The sequence below is a fragment of the Nelumbo nucifera genome, chromosome 3 (genome assembly GCF_055504915.1).
Source record: "Nelumbo nucifera cultivar China Antique chromosome 3, China Antique-T2T, whole genome shotgun sequence".
Lineage (NCBI taxonomy): Eukaryota > Viridiplantae > Streptophyta > Magnoliopsida > Proteales > Nelumbonaceae > Nelumbo > Nelumbo nucifera.
In genome coordinates, this window is record NC_142651.1 from 38,526,020 (window position 1) to 38,548,085 (window position 22,066).

Consider the following 22,066-nt stretch of genomic DNA (forward strand, 5'->3'; position numbering starts at 1 on the left):
CGCACACACCAGGTACCGCACGGTAGCAGCACCATGAGGCGCGCGCACGGCAGCGGCACCCTGAGGCGCGCGTACGCTCTACGCGCACGCATCGCGCGGCAGCCAGCAGCAGCAGTAGAGCGGGGCCCACACGACAGCTCATAGGGGTGGGCCCATCCTTATCTGGACACATCAAGCCAACTCGCCGCCAGCTTACCTTATCCTTATCTTATCCCTTATCCCTTATCTTTATCTTATCTTAAGTAAGAGTGAGTTACCATTAGGAGTAGGTAATTAGGAGTTTGAGTTCAAGTTGGAGTTTGAGTTTAATTAGGAATTTCCTTCTGTAATCTCCTATTTAAGGAGCTACGAATTGAAATAAAACATTCAGTTTTCCAGCCAAGAAAAGAGTGAGGAGAGTTTGGGTGGTCTCTTGGATAAATCACCCCAAGGGAGAGTTCGGGTGGTCTCTTGGACAAATCACCCATTCAGTTTCCGTAATCGGGTCTGCAAGCAAGGGAAGGCGCAAGGGGAAGCAGGGCTTTCGCACCGTGGACCGACCCGTGACGGGATCCTACGTGCGGGACCATAACAAGGGCATGTTGGATTGGGTTTAGAACTCGCATTTAATTTCTTATTATTTCCTGTTATATATAAGTAATAAACAAGTAAAATAATATGAATAAATATCAAAATTTCTAATTAATTGATTAAAATATATAAAAAATACATAAACTATCAAGTATTTTTAAAATTATTATTAAATTCAACACTTAATACATAAATCCATATGATCCTACGACCTATACCCATACAAGTTGCCCTGTCAGAGTGGATAGGGGTGGGACCCGCTGAACAGGATAAAAATTTCGTTCCTATTTGGCATTCATATTAGTCAGCTAGGCGTGGTCATGTTAGGACCTAGCAATAACAGCTAAGATGAATAGTCAATGTCAGTCTGACATATATGCGAATTGTAATTAATTGGGATTAGCTGAATGCAATGGCTGTAATGGCTGTAATGGTGGTCCGTGGAACCAATGATAACGCCCCATGCCAGTCCCAGTAAGGCGTTGAATAGTTGTGGGCCCTATATATCTTATGACTGGTGTGAGGCGTTATTATTGGTTCCATTAGTGGCTGAACAGATATTACATTCAGCTGTAATCCTATCTCAATTGCGAAGGCCTCGGGCTTGAGCGTTTTACCTTATAAGTGGATAGATTTCCAGACTGATAGATGTAGATTTTATAACGGGACTAGGATCAGAGTTCAGAAAAAAAAAAGCTTGATCTAAGAGCGGGCTCTAGCTTATTATTTATTAAGCTCAACAAACAAATACATGGAGGACCTAATGAAAGGTTATTCCAGTCTTTGTTCTGCCATATTTAGTAACTAAGGTGCCGTGTGGCAAGACTTTTTTTTAAAGATCTTTTGAAAAATCTGATATCCAAAAGACAGTGAGCATTTATATAAAGATCTTGGCAATCCATACATCGTTTGGTTGGTGGTGCATTTTTTTACATGAAGACAAGACTTGAGAAGGCCAAAATAGGCAAAAAGCTTAATTTCTAACTTCCCAAAATAATCTTGAATTGAATTTCTCGCATCTTTTCAAGGTGCGGTCTTTTGGTGGAAGGATCTTCCTCCAATCTAACGGAGGAAGATGCAAATGCAAGCTGCCGGGCTTCTAAAAAACCGACAGCCCATGCATAAAGATCACCAAAACAGAGCCTAAGTAGATCTCTATGTATAAACTCTCAAGTATTAAATGGACCTGATCCAATCCGGTCCAATCCGGATTGGACCTGTAGATAGGGGTATCAATTGGATTGGATTTGGTCCAATCCGGTCCAGTCCAATGTTAGTCCATTATAAATGGACCTGATCCAATCCAGCCAATGAATATTTTGGACCATTTTGGACCGGTACAGAAACTGTTCAATCTGTTCAAATTCATGGTAATTTAAATTGGTTTCAACTCATATCTGATCCATTGACAACTATGTTCTTATCTTCTATCAATGGACCAGATATTGGCTCAATCCAATATAAATTCATCATGGATGGACCAGGTCCATTGAATGGAGTCCAACCTAAAACCGGTCCATTGACACCCCTAGCTGTAGACTCAGTCATGTCCGGGTAAGGCTTTATCCTAGATATGAAGGCCCAGCCCAGCCCAGAGTCACATCTGGGCTTGGAACTTTTGTGTATTACTAGCTTTCGTTATAGATGAGTCGCACATCCAACGTCAAGATAGAAGCAACTGGATCAAAGTCCAGATTTGTGCAAAACTTTTACATGGGCTCTTCAGTTGTTGGTGCAAGGCCAATCTTTTCAGAAGAATTTAATAAAATTCTGAGTCCCGTCGATTCTGTAAGACTTGAATTTGGGCCTCAAATAGTATTCGTTTGATCCGGTTACGGGTGATCTGAATTTTATCCCATTTTTAATTTGATCGGATATGGATCGACCCCCATCCTATTATAATCGGTTATAGTTGATTTTATAATATATTGGTCATTTTTAATTTAACTTATAAACACTGTTCACCATCCCATTGTGAGCGCGCTGAGCTATGCATCTATATAAATATAATGTAATGACTGTTACTTGGTAAAAAGAGTTGGAGACAGGGTGAAAGACAATTGGGTGGACAAATTGATCGATGAATACTCTATTTGGGAAGAGTAGTACAAATACAAATACAAATACGTTCATTGCAAAACATCATAAGGTCTATATCTGTATTTCTAAATCATGTATTTACAGTGAACATATTTTTTATAGTTTCTCTTTCCAAACAGAGCTTTATAACTAATTTAGAACAAAACAAATAATCCCACAGCCAGCCTGCAAAGCAGCTATCAACTAATGATCAATAATCCGTTCCTCTCCACACTCCACAGGGCGCTCCTTGCCTCATACATAAATCTATATGAATTCTATACATCATGGGTAACAGTGTTGAAGGTATGGCTGTATGAATCATGGTTTTCGAACCACCATTTGGTTTTCGAACCACCATTGATTCGGACAGTTAGACTGTTCATCGCAGAAACTGTTTCGACAATTGGTTCCATTTTGCCCCAAATTTAATCTTTAGACAAAAACCCTTGAAAAAGTCAATATTCCGTCGATCCATTCAACGGTTTTTAATTATTTTTTATTTTTAATTATTTTTTTATTTATTATCAGAACGAACTATTCGTTCAAACCAGACGATCAAGACCATCAGCCCAAAAACCGGTGGTCATTTTTTGAAACAATGGTATGAACTATATTATATGAAGAAATTTCATTATAAATCAAATTCTTGGTGGGGATTTAGCTAGATTTCAAATTTGAGTGTTTGTCTATTAATTTAATTTTCAACCCTTCCTCCTCATCCAATCAGCACAAAACGGCAAAAGCTTTTGGATCTAATCTCTAAGTCTAAAACTTGCAACGTCATTTGGTTGACTTGCTGACTCTTCAACATTATAAGACACATCAATTATACAAAGAAAAAGGAAATAATACAAACAAAATTGTGAAACGTTCAAATAACCAAAAATGTTATTGAGAGACCAGGCATCTATGGATTCCTGAAACGTTCAAATAACCAAAAACGTTCAATAACATACACGATTTAGGGTTTCAACAATCGAACTCAGGCATCTATGGATTCCTGAAAAAACTTGCATGCATTAATCAAAACCTTTTTCTTCTTTTTAATTAATATAAATGACGACGTATACCCATTTATATATATATATATAAAATTTCCAAATTAATTAACAGAAAACTAAATGGAAATCTAGATAGATTCAAAAACATTTCAAGTAGGAAGGGAAGCAAGGTGACTTGCTCCATGCCTTGAGATGGAACCCTAAAATCTCTTTGGCCTTATCTTTCGTCCTCACACTGCACTCCACCTGCACCACCAACATGCATAGCTTGGCAATAGCACCCACCTCCATCAACTCCTTACCAACCACACCACCCTTATTACAAAACCTACACACCAACAATAACACCGCCACAGCTTTATCATTTGCTACATGTGAAACCCTCAAGATCTTCGTCGACACCGCGGCCACGCTTGCCGGGTGAGCCAAGAAAGCCGACCGTCCCTCCGCCCTCCCACACAGCTGTTCTACTACTCCCAACATGATCTCGCAGCTTCGCTTCTCGTTGCTCTCCGCAAGCAATTCTACGAGCACGCCCACTATTCCAGCCTCCACGGCCTTGACCCTGTTCCTCACAAATGGCATCACTTCCATCAGGATCGATAGCACTGCCTTGCTCGCCCGGTTCGAGATCTGGTCCTTGAGTATTTCGACGATTCCTTCAAAGAGTCCTGTCTTCAGTTTAGCCTTGTAGATGTCATCTACCACTCTAAAGATGTTTTTGAGGAGAAGGGCAGCCTGACTTCTTGCTCTGTAACTCCCTTGTTGTATCATCAAGGAAAGAGATCCTATCAGTTGGCCATTCCTGTCCTGAGATATCTTCTTCAACGTCTCCGTAGTTGGCTTAAGGAGGTATAAAACAGTTACTGCTTCCTCAACGACGACCGATTTGTTCTCACCTAATTCTGAAATGGTTCTTCCTTCTGGCTGTGGGTTGGTTTGCGTGACGATGAGAGATGCGACCACTAAAGCGAAACCGGCATCTTCCATGGACACCCTGTTGCCATCGCTCCCTTGAATTAGTGATTTGATCTTTCCAAGAGATTTTATCTGCAATTCAGGATTTCTTACCTCTTCGACGAGTTGGCTGAGAAGGGTTGAAATATCAGGTGCAAGGTTCGGAGACTCAGTCGTGGTAGAGGACACTGAGTACTGATTCTTGTGGCACCATGATTCGATCAAGCGGAGGAGGGTAGAGTTTGGGGTAAGGCTTTGATCGGTGAGGAGCTGCTTGGTGACGGGACAGGTATTGTTGTTGTAATAGAAGAACCATCTGTGGATGCTCTCTCTATCATACGTCATACCTGTGGAGATGGTGACCGGATCTTTCATGAGCTGCAAAGAGATTGGGCAGACGAAGAAGGAAGGTACTTCAGGACCCTCCATATATGTACGTATATCAGGAATGGGAAGAAGTACCCGAGATAAGAGTTCGCCTGCGCTTTAACTATAGAAGCAAACTGCAAAGCTATAAGAACTAAGAACAAAATGAGACGAGACGTGCATTGTGGAGATACCAGAGATATCCAGAGTCAAAAAGAGAGATATTGTATGTGGAGAGTCATAAGGAGGAGTAAGAAGGATGAAATTTATTAAAAGGAGGGGGGGTGGAGGGATGGGCATTGGCCACGATTGACTGGACACCCTATTCAATCAGAATCACGTAAGACACAAATCACATCGCTCTCGTGCAGGAAATGTTGACTCTAATGATTTTTGTCTACTTCAATTTTCTACATATATCAACAATTTATACAAGGAAGAAGGTTTCTCGGTCAGTTTTGAATTTTTGAATTTCATATACTGAGCTGAGCTTACCCGTTTGTAGTTTCTGACCAATGGATTGTATCGATCCATGACTGTGTTTTCGTCCTTTCAATATGAAAAATACATAATAAAATATATATTCGGAAAAGGAAAAAGGTCTCCCACTCCCAGCCGGCCGGGTTTAGCAAGAGACGTTGCTATACGACCCACCATTTCTAGTTTTCTACCATGTAGATGTATGGGGTGTGTGATAAACATCACAAAAACGAAAACAAAAAATGTAATTTCTAGTGAAGATATAAGTATAGTGGAAATGAACGTGGCAATGAACGTGTTGACCCTAATGTTCATTTAAATCAATTTAATCAAAAAAAAATAAAAATACCATTTTTACCCTTAATAAGACAAGGGAAACCACTCTATTGGCAATATTTGGTCAATTTTGTTTTCTGTTTAAAAAAGTGTTAAGGGTATTTTTGAAATAAAAAATCATGGGCATAATGGCAAAGCAAACACTCCTTAATGAAAGGTTGATTAAATAATTAAGTTATAAAATATATGGGATGTTTTAGTAAAATGAAAACTATAAGGTATGTTTAAGTAAATATATAAAATTATAAGGTGTGTTCTAGTAAATGATCCTAATTGAAACACATAAGAGTATACAATTGTTTTATATTTACAACTTTTTAAATAATTAATAATTATTCATATTATATATACTATTTTTAATAAATTTCTTATGATACAAAAATAACAATAATTAATTTCAGATAGTTTTATTCATCAAACTGATGAAACCGACCAACCAGATCAACTCAACCCGAGTTGATCAATTTTCTAGTATTTTAGGTCGGCTTTGGTTCAAAAATTTCCCAATTCGACCAAGTTCAATCAATTTCACTTTGACCATTTGTAAATCGACCAAAATCAAATGACCTAACCATGGATATATATTAACATTTTATATTTTAAATATAATTTTTAATATGGAGAAGTGGGAAATTTCCCACATTTCTTAGTCTAAAATATTTTATATCATAAATCTAATTTTTAAATTTATTTTTTAATAACTGCATTGTAACCAAATAAAAAAATCTTTGGAACCAATTAACCAAATAAAAAAATCAACCCAAACCGATACAACTTGAGTGGGTCACAAAAGGTCAGTCGGTTTCAGCTAACGAACTCCCCAACCTAATCAAGTCAATTTGCTTGGCCAAATAACCTACGACCGAACCGAACCAATTTATGAACACTCATAATTTCAGCTAAATTAATAGTCTCATCTCTCATAAATAACAATAGTTTAATCTCCAAAAATTATTGAAAATTTATAGCAAAAATACACAATTATTGAAAATATATTGATAATAAAAAAATACAATAATTACAAAAATACAATAAATACTAAAAATATATTAACTTAATTAGTCAATAAATAGTATAATCTCAAATAATAGTTTAATCTCTAATAAATATTAACCAGTAAGTTATAAAAAAATACAATAAATTAAATTTAAAAATTTTAATAATAGTAGCTTAATCTCCAACAATTATTGAAAGCTTTTTGTTAAATAACAAAACAAAATAAATTTATACATAATCAATGAAAATGCATTTATCACAAAAAACAATAAATAATTACTGATATACAATAAATATTAATTTTAGTATATATAATTATATAATAAATACAAATTAAGAGTTTAAAATTATTATTAATAAATATTAAATTTTTTGAAAGTAATTTTCTCGTATTATTACTTGATACAAGTGAAATTAGTTATTTTCAATATTATGTAAAAAATATTAAATTATTATTAATTTCAATGTTATATTATAATTATTTTTCTACTTTTCAGATTTTTTTTTAAATTTATTACATAATTTCTTTTTTTAACTATTTAAAATCTAGTTATGTTAAATATTTTTCTATTTAAAATATTTAGTTATTTAAATATTTAAGTAATATGTAAAATACATAAAATTTAAAATATTAATTATTTATTGAAATTAATTATCCATAAAATCATAATTTATACTATTATTACATAATTTCATTATTAATTTTGTATTATATTAAATTATTATTAATTTCAATATTATGTTATAACTAATTTTCTACTTTGAAAAAAAATTAAATTTATTACATAATTTCGTTATTTTAACTATTTAAAATCTAGTTATGATAAATGTTTAGTTATTTTAATATTTAAATAATCTTTAAAATATTTTAAACTTTATATTATTTGAATTTTATTTATTTAAATCTATTACATATTATTAAATATTTGAAAAACATTTAAATTGATAATCTGTAAAAACATAATTTAAATTGTTAGTACATAATTTCATGATATATTTTGTAAAAATATAAAATTATTTTGTTTTTTTAATAAATATTTTTAAGTTATTATATAATTTTCTTGGAATATTTAAATAATTCTTAAATTCTTTTAGTCCAAACTTTCTTTAGGTAGATATAGTTAAAAAGTAGGGGAGAAGATAGATAGGAATTAGAGATAATTTAAGAGAGAAACTCTCTACTAATCTAGAGATGCTTTTGGAAATAAATAGGAATTAGAGATAATTTTGGAGAAAGTGGGGGAGGTAGTTTAGGAGAAATTTTAGGAGAATAGATTATTTAGGTTATTGAGAAAGTGAATCGCATTGGTTGTTTCAAAAATGACATGGAATTAAAAAATAAAAATTCAAAAAAAGAAGAAAATTTCTAGAGTTCCTTGTTTTAATATATATGGATTTGTACTATTTATGGCTTCAACCATCCTTTTAAATTCCATTTAGAAATAAATTAATTTTAATATTGATTCTTATTAGTTTAAAGTCAATCTAAAATTAACTTAAATATAATAAAAATAATTCAAATTTACTTAACAATATAAACAAAAAAAATGATTATCATTATAATTAATAATAAAAATAATTAAATTACTTTTGGATTAATATAAAAAGTTAATTTTTGTTAATTTAATTAACAAAGCCTATGTATTGCACAAGACTCCAACCAATATATATGTTAAAGGAAAGCCTTAGCTATGACAATGTTCACCTATCTTTTCAAGAAAAAAAAATATTTAGAGAGTGGTTCTTTCCATCAAGTCTCTATTATAAAAAAAAGTATTCACTTTATCAAGTGACTCATAAGGCCATTATTATTGGGAGGGTTGGTTCTTTCCCAAAGGCATTGACTTGTTTACTCACCACCAAATAGGAAAATAATTCCATTTTTTCATGTTGGTTTTAAATTTGTATTTTATTTCTATCATCAATAAAAATGTCATACTTATTTTTTTTAATATGATTAATTTGGGTTTCAATGAAATGTAGCCGTTCAATTTATATTTTGGGAAAATTCTCGATAGGTACCTTGTACTTTAGGTCGAGTGTCAATTTAGTACCCAAGTTTTAAAATGTGACAATCTAGTATCCGAACTTTCAATTTGCGATGATCCAATACCCAACGTTAAGTCACCGTCATTCAGAACCATCACATAAGATTAGGTGTGATTTAAACATTTTTGTAATACCAAAACTAACCTTTATAAAAAGATTCAGATCATTTTGCCCTTTTCCCTTCCTATTTCCCTAATCCCCTTTCTCTTCAATCTGGGTTGAAGGAACGAGAGAAGAGATTAGACTCATCTTCCGCTCTTCATTCAGCGCATGCGTAGGTGGTAAGCTTCACTTAACTCTGACCATTTATTGACGAAACGAAGGTAGTGAGCATAACCCATTCCATCCCTTTCTCTTCAAACTCGGTTGAAGAAATGACAAAGGAGAGGAAACTCAATTGTTCATGTGCAAGTTGAAGGAATGACGAAGAAAGGTGGTAAGCTTTACCCATAACATATGATCAGTTTGTCGAAAATAGACTTGTTCTTGATCTCATTTCTCCCCTAACATTTGTTCATCCATAACCACACACAATACTAGTGGAGTTTTCATATAGACTCCACTCCAATTTCCGAGTATCAAGGAGAAAATAGTCCCAACTTGTTGGTTTACTTATTCTCACTATTCGTCCTTTGATTTATAGAAATTAGAAAGGAATTAGTTTTGCTGAAATTGCCCTAACTCTAACTGGATCCATGATCTTGATAGATAGGATGGATTTGTTAATCTTGTGTTGAGACTTGAGAAATGGATGGGGATTGCACAACCAACAAGTCTACAAAAGTTATAGCCATCTTAATGGAGGCATCAGAGATGGTGGGGCCAAGGTTTAGCTTCATATAGGCTTATTAGAAAATGTTCCTCCTTTAATGTTTCTTTGTCACAAAATAACCCAGAAGCGAATTCATGAAATGGTTTGGTTTTGTAACCACTAATCAAAATGTTCGATTTTGTAACTATTGGTGTTTGAGAGAAGAATAAACATGAAATGGTTCGGTTTTCTAATGATTGAGTGCTGGCCATCAGTACATTGTCCAACAAGAAAATTCCCATACAAAGGAATTTGAGAGATGAATGAATAGGAGAAATTCCCATACCAAAATCTTTATCATACCAGAACTAATCAAACCCTACTAAACATATGCCATCCATCCATCTCGAACGTATCAAACCATGTCTACAAGCCTTAAACCCTACTTCAAAATATATGCCATTCATCGATCTCAGTCATACCTAACCATGTGTCTACAACTAAGGGAATGAAAAACCCTAAAAAATCTTGCATTAAAATTAAGAAGAAGTCGATGTAATATAAAGACAGTTAGAAAAGCATAGAGAATGATAAAAAATAATAGCAAAAAACCATACCTTGGTTGTCTCTTCTGGCGCCAGCAACAAGAGTCGTCTTCTCCGGCAACAACTAAGTTAAAAAAAAGGTATGCTTTCCGGCAATTTCTTCCACAATACACAGATCAGAGCATTGGTTTCTTTGATTTCAACTTTTCCGACATCGCATTCGGGCATTGATTTCAACTTTTCCGGTGTCGCATTGGCTTGACATCACTAGCGTGAGGAACTGGTTTCTTCGGAATTTCAAGTAACAAAGTGAGTGAATAGTGGTTCCCACTTGAAGAGAAAGGATTATAACTGAGGTCATTTTCATCATTTTGAAAATTAATTCATGCATTGCTTGAAACTGCAGGTGGGTAATTATGCCTTGTTGCATCTTGATTGATGGTGAGTTAATGTTGGGTATTGGATCGTCGAAAATTGAAAGTTTGGGTACTAGATTGTCACATTTTAAAGTTTGGGCACTAAATTAACACTCAGCCTAAAGTACAGGTACCTATCGAGAATTTTCCCTTATATTTTATGCCCTCATAATTATAGAGGGATCAAGTTAAAAAATAGGGGTATTAATAGGATTAAATAAATGTTAATGGGAATTAATAGCTTAAATATAAGATTTAATAAAGGGTAAATTATAGATAGGTACCTTGTACTTTGGGGTAGTGATAGGTAGGTACCCTAAACTTTCAATTGCAACACTTGAGTACCATGAACTTTCAAAAATAGACACCTAGGTCCATCCATTAGTATTCCATTAGTTAAACATTACATAATGCCAAAAATACCCTTCTCATATATTCATTAAATCATTCTCAGGTAACCAAACGTTTCCCCATGATGACGTTCTTACATAAATAGTAAATTACATATTCAAATTTTCCAACAATGGCATTCTATTGTGATGATTTTACTCTGTATAATGATATAATGATATAGATATAAATAGAATAAATGTAAATTACAACCAAATTAAAAAATTAAAATACTTTAGTCAAATAAAAAATCTACACTCTCATTAGATATAGATATGGATTATATTAAATATCACTTGGCATAGATGCTATTTTGAAAACTACGAAATGTTGGGAATTAATGGTCTAAATCAGGTAAATTGAAGTGTGTGAACATCGACTACCACATATCAACCGCCCATTTTCCATTAGTTTGGACTAAGAAAAAGAGTCAGATCGCTTCCTTGTTGACCGATGATAGCCCATACTCCATACATTCTAAACAACTCCATCACTTCTATTTTTCTCTCTGTTACATTCTTGTGGTGGATCATTCTAATGGTGACTGAGCCCCCGGCAACCGTGGTAAGAAACCATGTGTCATCACCATGATTAGCAGCAGCCTGTTTTCACAAACCACTGCTTTAAAGAAAAGTTTACCCACGTGGTGGGCTGGGTGGCTGAGCCCCCGGCAACCGTGTCAAGAAATCATGTTCATCTCACCGTGATGAGCAGCCTGTTTTGAGACAAATTGGTAGGGCCCAGTTTGGTTTCCTTGCTCATTGGGCCATGAATTGAAAGCTTAGCTCACACAATAGCATCAAATTTCATGTGCATATACTGCATGTAAGAAATATGCCAAAACTTTGTTCCAAGACGAAAACAAACCAATGTTATGTTATATGTCTGGACTCTGGAATGCAATACGGGTTGGGCTCGCCTAGGTTAAGCCCATCATGACGTGTGATAATCCTGACCCTGGCCCCTACCTATCCAATATCAGCTATGCTAATCGGCCCAAGGACTCGGTCCTAAGTCTCCATTACAACCACTTTGAAACCTTACCAATCAAATAATTGGCACACCTTGTTCAAATGTATCTAAAGTCTAATTCGTCTTCTCATTCCTTCAAGTCTAAACGCAGATTTACATAGTTTCTTTTATCTTGGGGTGAGCGTAATTTGATCGATCGGTTAAAACCGAATAACTAAATCGAAAATTTTGGTTTCATTTTTCTTTTGGTTCAGTTTTATTGGGTTTTGGTTAATTTGATTTTCGATTTTAGTTTTTAAAATTGAAATTTCGGTTAACAGAATAAAACCAAATTAATTGATGTTTGATATAATATATAATATATAGTATATGATATGTAACATGTAATTTATAATATATTATATTATTTATATTAATATATAATATATTAAAATTTGCTTTCAGAATTTATAATATAGTATATATATTATTAAAATTCGGTTTTAACCTAAATAACTAAAAACTGGACAAAAAAATTTGACTTTAATTATTTTGATTTTTCTATAATTCGGTATTGGTTCAGTCTTTACTTTTTAATTCGATTTTAAAAATTTTGATTTATTCAATTCAGTTTTTAATCAAATAAACCGAATAATCACCCTTTTAGCCTTACTGCTAAAATCATCGTTATCCAGATCTAAATGGGATCAGTTATATGAATTCTGTTTGCCTTGTCGATCTCTCCCAAACACTTGTAGTTTTCTAGTAGGCGTTGTAGATGATGTTTCAAGCAAGACCTTCAAAATAAAGAAATGATGAAGACATATCGTATCCCATTTTTTTTATAAAGGGGCGCATCCCTTGTGAACACTAAAAAGACAAAAAGCCAGTGTTTGCTAAAAGCAGTATTAGACTTTTCTTCTAATATATATATATATATATACATAATAAATATAAATATAACGAAATGGGTACGCTTCTTCACAACAACAAATGAATATGGTTATAGAAAAATATTAATATAAATATATAATGAATGGAGACGTGCAGAAATCACTCCCCGAAAAATATCTTTAGCTCTTTTTGGCATCTCCAGGCCCAGGCGGTCACCAACCTAATTTAATAGGTGAATTTGAGGGTTTGATGCAACTATTCATAGATTTTTGGGAAAAGTACCAATCAGCTCATATCAGAATTTTCTAGGCCCAAAGTAAGGGGGAATGCATCTGACCGTGAATTGATACCAAATTTACGGGTAAGGGAAGAGGGCTAATTGTAGGGGGCTGAAATTCAGAATTCTTAAATGCTGCATGATAATATTTTGAAGTATTTGCCACGTGACAAAGGATACAGTTTTGGTTTCAACACGTCAATCAATTAAAGTGGGTGAAATGTCAAAAAATCGTTAAACGTTGCAGTTCAACTTCCACATCTCCAGAATATGACCCTTCGTTCGCCACTCGATAGAATTTCAACTTCAAGAGAAGGCGTTTGTGCAAACCGGGTCCAGCCTTTCAGGTCCAGTCCAGGTTCTTTCGAGATGCCAGATCATATATATATATATATTGTCATGATTAAAGATATGAGATTTGGGGGTATTTTAGTAAACTGGAGTATTAATGAAAATATCAAAAACGCTCAGTCACGGCCTGAACCGGTCACCCGATCACCCTATACTGCTCCTATGTTATAACATCCGATTTCCTCTCGTTTTTCTTTTAGCGGGTTCCAAGTTGTAGCTCTGTCTTCTTTCTTTCTTTCTTTCTTTCTTTCTTCAATCATTCTCTCATGGTGTCTCCCCTCGCATCACGCGTCATCTCGTCTTGCTTCTGTTGATATTTTTCCTTGTGTAATCGAGTAGATAGATAGATCTAGGGGATTTGATCGTGTTGTTAATGGTGGATGTGGATTGAGATTTTTCGTCTTGTGGTAGGGAAGAAATACAGAGAATGTCGAAGCTGTACGTTCATGCGGTGCCCCCGCCAGATCTGAACAAGAACACGGAGTGGTTCATGTACCCCGGTGTATGGACCACGTACATCTTGATCCTCTTCTTCTCGTGGCTCGTGGTGCTTTCCCTCTTCGGATGCACCCCTGGCATGGCGTGGACTATTGTCAATCTTTGCCATTTCGTCGTAAGCATCTCTTCATCTCTTTTTCATTCTTTCTCTGTTGTTGACGCACTAGGGTTTTCATCTCGAATTTGGATTTGTCCTTTTATTGTGGTGATTTGGATCTTTCAAGGGTTAGGTTTTAGGTTTGATTTCGTTTTTATTTTTTTCGGCAGTGATTTGTTATTTTTTGCTTTTGTTCTCCTTCTCTGTTTTATATGTTTGTAATTTTGAATCATGGTTGCGAATTTGTTTTTGAGGACACCATTTCTCGAGTAGGTGTTATTTTTGAGAGATGATTCCTTTGTGGATATTTAATTACTTTTGTAGATGTTTGGGGCTTCTGTTGGGAAATATCAGGAAGCGGGGTTCTATGGGTTCAGAATACAGCTTGTAACCTAGATGTTATGGCAGTTGATCTCATGAGCTGATGCTTCATGTCTCCAGAATTTGGCTCCTACGTGTATCAAAATTGAAAATCCTGGTTTTTACAATAATATTTGGCTTCATTCTGGCAGTTATCATGCATCTCTCCTCTCATGCTTTACTTCATCCTATCCCCACCTTCTTGTAAGATTAGTCTCTTAGCTAAGAGGTGGTTGAACCGTTGAAGTAAAACATATACATGAAGATAATAAGTATATGTTCCTATGATGGATCCTTGGTGGTCTCATGGATGCAAACACGTTGTTCTAGAATTGTCATTTTGATAGTCATATGAATTTGTAATACACAATGTTAGTCATATGAATTTGTAATACACAATTCCTAGTCTCTTGGAATGTGAGGAATTGATTGAGAATCTTCAATATTGAGGTCATCGTGTATTACTTGTGCATGGGTGTACCATTTGGATTCTAGTCAATTCTAAGTGAAAGCTGCTACATCCCTCATTTCACCTCTCCAGTTATGTTTTTCCAAATTGCACTATATTTAAGAGAACATTTATCATTTCTGGCCCTACTTAAATGTCTTAATCTTTTGACTGCTGATTGGTGTCTTGAGCATATGTTGTTTGCATAGGAAAGATTATGGCATGCCAGTGGCACAAGTTTGTTGTTGTATCATGAAGATGTCCATCTTAGAAATATCTGTTTATTGTATTTCTTTCTTTTTTTTATCCTAGTTTGCTTTATGAGCTGATTAATGTCTTAGAGAGGTTACAGATTTGGTGATTTCTCCTCTGTGGGCTGGATCTGTTCAAGGGTAGGATATTGTAGACTAGAAATTAATAGCAAATATGTGGAGAATAAGTGACGAGCCTAGGACTTGGGAATTTTACCGTGCAAGTGTGTTGCTGATAAAAAAAAGATCTTTTCTGTGCATGATGGAGTTGGAGAAGGAATATGGACCATGTCAGTTGGTCTTCTGTGGATCTTGTTGGGAAAATTAGGTTTTTGGGAGAATTAATGAGAATGCAGCAGGGGCCGGCTGTCTTTCTACTGTTCAATTATATATCCCTGTAGATGGATCATCTAAGGATGTCTTCCCTATAAATATGGGATTGAGGCTTGAAGTGAGGTGACCTTCTCTCACCTATGTCAGTAGTGTTGGCCTTATCGTGGGCTTTAAAGTTGTGGCTGAGGTCCCCATGACCCATTTTCAATTTACTGATGATAAAATCCTTTGAGGGGATCTCCAACCTTGAAGTAAATATGAGGAAAAGCATCTTGATGAGGATTAGATTACAGAATGCCTTTCTATCATTAGTATTCTAGGATGCTATGTGTGTCTTACTCCTTGTAAGTTGCTTTTCAGCTATATAGGCTTCCTCTTGGTGGTAAGCCCTGTTAGAGAGCCTTCTAGATTCTGATCTTGGATAGATTCACTAAAAAAACCCTCAACTTGGAAGAGGGAACTGAATATCAACTTGATGCATATGCTGATTGCTGAAATGGTTTAGTGGAGAAACTAGAAAGGATATTATAGGATCAGAAATTAACTCATTGGAAAGAACCTCGGAATAGGTGATAAAATGAGAGAAAGTAGACTAAGATGATTTGGTCACATATATGGAAAACCATCTACTGAACCTGTAAGAAGAAGCAATCTGCTGCAACTTGAAAGGTCTTGAAGGGCTAGGGACAGAGCAAAAACGACATGGGTTAAAGTAGTAATAAATGGTTTAAAGGCTAATAATTTAACAATGGATATGACACTAAACAGAATGGAATGGTGAAACAGGATTCATGTAGCCAACTCCATATAGTTGGGATGAAGCTTAGATGATGATGGGGCCTCATTTGATCAGAGTTTCCTGTTGTATGTCAACTATTGATGGACTTAGATATGCAATCCCTTGTTCTGCTATCTTCCAACAGGAAGAGAAAGTTATTGTGGAGAACTGGAGATGCATGGGTGCAGCTGTACTATTGAACTATGTAGGAAGAAAGGAAAGAACTCTTGTAGGTCTGATTAACTTCTCTTTAGTTTTTTGAATAAATTCATTTACTCTTTCTTTCATAAAAAAAAGAGCTCTGATTAACTTAACCAGTCAGGTGTCAAATTTGGCAAGAAGGTTAAAAGGATGATTTCTTATGATAAATATTCTCTTTTGGTCTGTTAACAATAAAATGAATGAGTTATTTACATAATTGTGTCTATGCACTTAATTATTTTACCAAGTTTAGATATTGATATGGTAGACTATATATGGTTTAGTTTGATTGGAATAGATCATATGGAACAATGAGGTTTTACTTTATACAAATGTAAACCTGTCCATTTGGTCACTTCTCCTAATATAGTTTTACTATATCTGCCATTTTGTGTGCATATCTTATCCATGCTAGAATTGTCTCACTGGAGTTACCCACCTTGTACTTAATCATACTTGGTAATTAAGTGTTTAGGTTACATTCTACAATGCAGTTCTGATGGTTCATTCATATATGTTGATTTAAGGATATGCCTCTTCTTTCAGGTCACTTATCACTTCTTCCACTGGAAGAAGGGAACTCCATTTGCTGAAGATCAAGGTATCTATAATGGATTGACTTGGTGGGAGCAGATAGACAATGGAAAGCAGCTTACTCGCAATAGAAAGTTCCTGACTGTCGTACCTGTGGTTCTGTGAGTATATCTCTATTAAGTTGGCCCTAGTACATTTGCCAGTTGTGAATCTGACTACGTATGATAATGACATTGTTTTAAAGGGCTGACTGTGTACTCTTTCTTCTTCTGACCCGTATAATGATGGATAATGTGATCCCCGATGTCATTGAGTATTTTTCTTAACCAAATACGGAAAATTTGTTAGCTATTGGGAGAGAATGTTGAAGTCAACCAATAATTAGCAAGAATATTTTCTGTTCAGAAAAAAAAATCAGTAGGAAGATTCAAAAACAAGTTGACAGGAAAAGATGTACCTTTTAGGGGCATTTAATGTTGAACTTGTGTATGGAATTCCAAGCAGTTTAGCCCTAACAAACCGTACATGTACTAAATTTGCTAAAGATTGAGTAAACAAAAGTTGGTGGTAATTGTCTTTATGCTTGGACAATGTTTAATCCTTGGGGCAGGGGGTGATGAGGTTTTTCTTTTTTTTCTTTTAATATATATCGTCCCTTTGTTGTATAATGAAAAAAGAATGAATATTAAATGAGATAATCAAAACTTAAAAGTATACCAGATGCGGTATACCATGCATTGATATGAATTAAAAAGTAAATTTTACTGATACTTTTCTTTTATGTAAATTATACCAAGAAATGCTAGAAAACATGACACTGTTTGATGTCTCCATTAGGTTTCTAGTATTCTAGTGAAAAACAATGTTGTGCACAAAATCTGTATATCAACTATTTTGGGAGATTATTAAGAAAGAAAGGGAAGGGACCTTGCGGGTGTTATCTTTGATAAGTGAAAATAATTGGTTTTCATGTTAAATCATTGATGCTTTAGGAATGATATTGTAATATTGAAATATGACAAATATCATTCTAAAGCTATCAAGTCACTACTGTGCATATAAAGCCACATGCAAGTGGAAGTTTTGGGAGTATAGATGTGCCTGCCTCTGTTAGTTTTTAACTTTTTATACAAGTACTTCTGGTTACAGGTGGTTTTCTATATGAGTTCAATTATTTTGTGTTTGTTCTCTTAGTGTTTTTTCTTTTATTTGAAATAAGCATTATCTCTTTCCTTTCTCTATATAAGAGTCATTTCCTATCCTTCTTGATTGCATATAGTGCAGCTACGTTGTCTTAAATTTCATGTCAAAACTCACAAAAGAGGCAAATGAGAGGACAGAAAAAAATGTGATGTAAAATTTACCATCGAGTAATTTCTAGTTTTTACCATATCTAGTCAAAAGAAATGTCTTTTGTCCACCACACAAGGCTATTATCCAGCAGATACTTTGTCCCCTTTATTTTTTGGCTTGTTATTCTTGTTCTGTCTTTCTTTTGTTATTTTTCTTATTAATTTTCTTGTATAGGATTAGGATTTAGTTTTTTTTTTTTAATTTGTAAAAAGGGCTAATTGATTCTAAGGATAGTTATTTTTCTTATCACTTTTTACTGGGTAATGAATGGTAGAATGAAGAAAGTTTGCTACTCTTTGAGTGTGCGCAGGGTGGATCTCTCTCTCTCTCTCTCTCTCTCTCTCAGGAGGAATTTTTGTAGAGTTTTGGAATGAATTTGAATTTCAAGGATAACCCTATTGTTTGAAGCAGAAATTTATTCTAATTTCTTTTCTCTTTCTTCCTATTTGTTTCAAGATAGGATTAGCTGAATGCTTTAGCTGTTTAGCAGGCTGTGGAACCAAAGATAAGACTCCACACCAGTCTTAAAATACATGGGGTCCACAATCATTCAACCTCTTGGTGTGGGCCCCATGTATTTTTTCTCCGGTATGGAATCTAATCATTGGTTTCCACAGCCCGCTGAACCAAAGATTGTTACCTTTGTCTTAGTTGAATCCCATTCATCTGCCTATGCTTTTTTCCTTCATTCTATGTCACCATATTTAACCTGTAATCTTTTATTTTTAGCAATAAAATAAAATATTTTCTTTATTTATCTTCAAAAAAATTAAAGGATGTTAATATTCTATGTAGATATCATTTGGGTACAGAATGTCTAAATTTCAATCTTTCAATGAAGACTTGAATCTAAAGAGACTTGTGTAAAGACTTACAACTTGACAAAGAATCGTCTCTTGATAGAGTGCACTAGCAGGTCAAGATTTGTTAGCCAACCCCTAGCAGTCGGGATTAAATCTCTGTTTGGTTGAACTCTAAGGGAATTGGGTTGGATTATTGGGAATGTTCCTACCTTCCACAGATTAGTTGCCCTAACCAGGATCCTAGGTGTTTTATCTGAAACAAAAATTTCCCTCCCTGGTAACCAGATTAAATTATTCTTGTATTTTTCGATAGATCTGGTATTTTGTCCTCCATGAAATCATTGATCCATAAATTCCACCAGAAATAGTAATAGAGATTTTGGATACCATGTGCAAATATATGCATGGTTTGTACTACAAAATTTTCTCTGATTTGACAGATAAATGGTGATATGAAATGCCAAGGGGTAGTTTGATATTACCAGTAGTAGCTGAACTGAATCACTTGTTGCATTGTCTTTTGGTGAATAATATTATTCAGGAGGTTGGAAGCTCCGTAATGGCTGAAAGTGAAGTTGGGCTGATTACTATGCTCTTGAATTTTTTATTATTTTATCCATTAAAAAACGTCACAATAAGTCAATCAGTTGAGCCACTTCAGCTGTTATCAAACGGCAACCAAGTTTGTCGTTCTTTCTCGTGTGATGTGCAAGGCACGGATCTAATTCAAACTTATCTTTGTCTTGATCTAAAACTCCTCTCCAGTCCAAGTGACACTATTGCATGGTTTTGGGTGGATGATTATTGGTCCCATTTTCTGTGTCCATTCAATTGATAGTAGAAGCCCGTTTGGGAGGGCTTCAGCTTTGGTTGAGCTTCGACTGAGTCACTTCTAACTAAAACTATCTTCACAGAAAGTATAATCTGGCTTTTTGGTTTTCTTGTTTTTTTTAACCAAACGTGGATTGTAGATTTTCCGTGTGGGGGCTCATCCTGCAATACCAGAAGCTACTGTGTGAAAGCCCCTCCCAAATGGGCTGTGTGAAAGCCCCTCCCAATGTTCCTAGGCTTCATCTGGTTGCACTGCGAGTTTCATTTGTACTGGTGTAAATGCATGGGAAGTGTATATAGGCTGAATGTAAATTCTGGTTTGTCGGGTTATTTGTGCAACCTTGTATGCAAAGAGAATGGAAGTAGACGTGTTATTTGTTTGGGGGTGAGGTAGGAAGCAAGATTATATCTATATGGTCCTCACTTGGAACCGAAGTAGGAGGAAGGTGATGTAAATTTTGTATCATTTTTTGAGATGTTAAATTTACACTGCTAGTGAATGCAAGCAAGAGACTAGTACAAATTTTATTTCAGGTAAGAGCACAAATTATAGTTACAAACAAACAGATGCAAAACTAAACTGGGTGCAAAATGTGTATCTGGTTCATATTTGCACTGCAACCAAAAGGAGCCTTCGGGATGTCCCACGCCTGATTTCATGGCTGGCGATGATTTTTGTGCTAGGGGCGCCATCCAAGTTAACCTTCTTTTGCTTCATGTTGGTGCATTTGGAAGGAGAGGGTCTTGCATTTATTTTATGGCAAATGATCACTGACCAGGTCCTAATGTTTCCGTAGGCAAGGTTGAGAGGGTGCTGTTGCTTTGGGTTTTAGTTCTTAAGTTTTTCTAAGGCTTGTCCCAGTCATTGTTGGAAACTATGAGAAGGTATTTAGTTTAATGCTTTTAAGACGTATTCAAGTTAGAAGGCATACGTGATACACGTATAATTGTATATGATTTATTTTCAGTTGTGGCTTATTAGTATATTAACCATAATCGTCTATCCAACAAATATAATTCTTGAGGTACTTGTATGATTCAACCTGATTATGTGGAATGTTTGTTTTTGTGACAGGTACCTGATAGCCTCGCATACAACAGATTACCAACATCCGATGCTTGCTCTCAACACTCTTGCTGTCTTCATTCTGGTGGTTGCCAAGTTCCCAAACATGCACAAAGTCCGGATTTTCGGAATCAATGGAGACCATTGACTTTGGGTTTACCTTGCAATGATCATTCTGGTGGTTGCCAAAGTTCCATAGGTGCACAATGTCTCAATCTTTGGAATGAATGCCAGATCATTGGGTTTGCCTTTGCCATATATGAATAGATACTTTGGTTTTACTTTTGTAGAAGTGTTGATCTTTTCTACTTGAGATGGTTATATCCCTGTACAGAAGTCTGAACTGGAAAGGGTACTTGTTTCTCCTCTTTGATAAGTGCGAGTTTTGCATCAACTGTCTTGACAAAAAACTTTATCCCCTTTGTTAAATATAAAACAAAAATAAGTGTATCGAGCCCCTGTTGTACAACTAAGAATCAGCACAACTTAACGAAGCTTTGTCCCAACTATTGGATTTATAGCTGTACATTTGAGGAAACTTGTCGAATTTAGAGAATTTTTTGCTTCTGCGTGTTTTTTCATTCCCCTATTAAGTAGTCAAGTCAGGTAAAGTGTATTTTCTTTTTTGGGTTTTGTATACCCAGAATTTTAAACAAGAAATCAAGGTTATGGAGCAGAGATTATAAGTCCACAATGGGACTCTACATCACCAATCTCCTCATGGTATTCCTGGTTTTTACCATCTTGTTTAGTTAATAAAAGCATATTTGAATTACCAAGAAAAAAACAAATAAACATTCCGCACTGTTGATCAGAACCAAACCCCTAAATTATTACTTGGGGAAGAAGACAAACCTAGGCATCATAAAACACTTCAAACATTGTCAGACATGGTCTATGCGAAAAGACAAGAACACGATAGAGTAGACCTTTTGGCCAAGGGCATTATGTTAGCCAAGGAAATTCAACTTGATGAATGAAAGGACATGATGTTTTGTCTATTTTCGTTGTTAGGTTGCGGCTTCTGATATTTCTATAGGTCCTCCAATCTATGTATTAAAACATCCCGCTCTTAGCAAAAGTCTATATATATTTTATAGT

At 35.0% G+C, this 22,066-nt stretch overlaps 1 protein-coding gene and 1 pseudogene across 1 annotated transcript; one reads left to right on the forward strand and one right to left on the reverse strand.

Annotated features, from left to right (window-relative positions):
• Window positions 1-3,622: 3,622 nt before the first annotated feature.
• Window positions 3,623-5,228, reverse strand: LOC104595170 (E3 ubiquitin-protein ligase PUB23 pseudogene; annotated as a pseudogene).
• Window positions 5,229-13,610: 8,382 nt separating this feature from the next.
• Window positions 13,611-21,491, forward strand: LOC104594244 (uncharacterized). The gene is made up of 3 exons (XM_010254465.3): window positions 13,611-14,025; window positions 16,925-17,073; window positions 20,975-21,491. Exons 1-3 carry the CDS (start codon window positions 13,840-13,842, stop codon window positions 21,111-21,113), a joined length of 474 nt encoding a protein of 157 aa, XP_010252767.1. The 5' UTR covers window positions 13,611-13,839; the 3' UTR covers window positions 21,114-21,491.
• The last annotated feature ends 575 nt before the right edge of the window (window positions 21,492-22,066 follow it).

What these genes read in the sequence shown, in the direction of transcription:
- LOC104594244 (XM_010254465.3), top strand. Translation starts at nt 13,840, where the DNA reads ATGTCGAAGCTGTACGTTCATGCGGTGCCCCCGCCAGATCTGAACAAG. An exon ending in TCAATCTTTGCCATTTCGTC is followed by an intron (nt 14,026 to 16,924) that starts GTAAGCATCTCT and finishes CTCTTCTTTCAG; the next exon opens with GTCACTTATCACTTCTTCCA. An exon ending in ACTGTCGTACCTGTGGTTCT is followed by an intron (nt 17,074 to 20,974) that starts GTGAGTATATCT and finishes TTTTTGTGACAG; the next exon opens with GTACCTGATAGCCTCGCATA.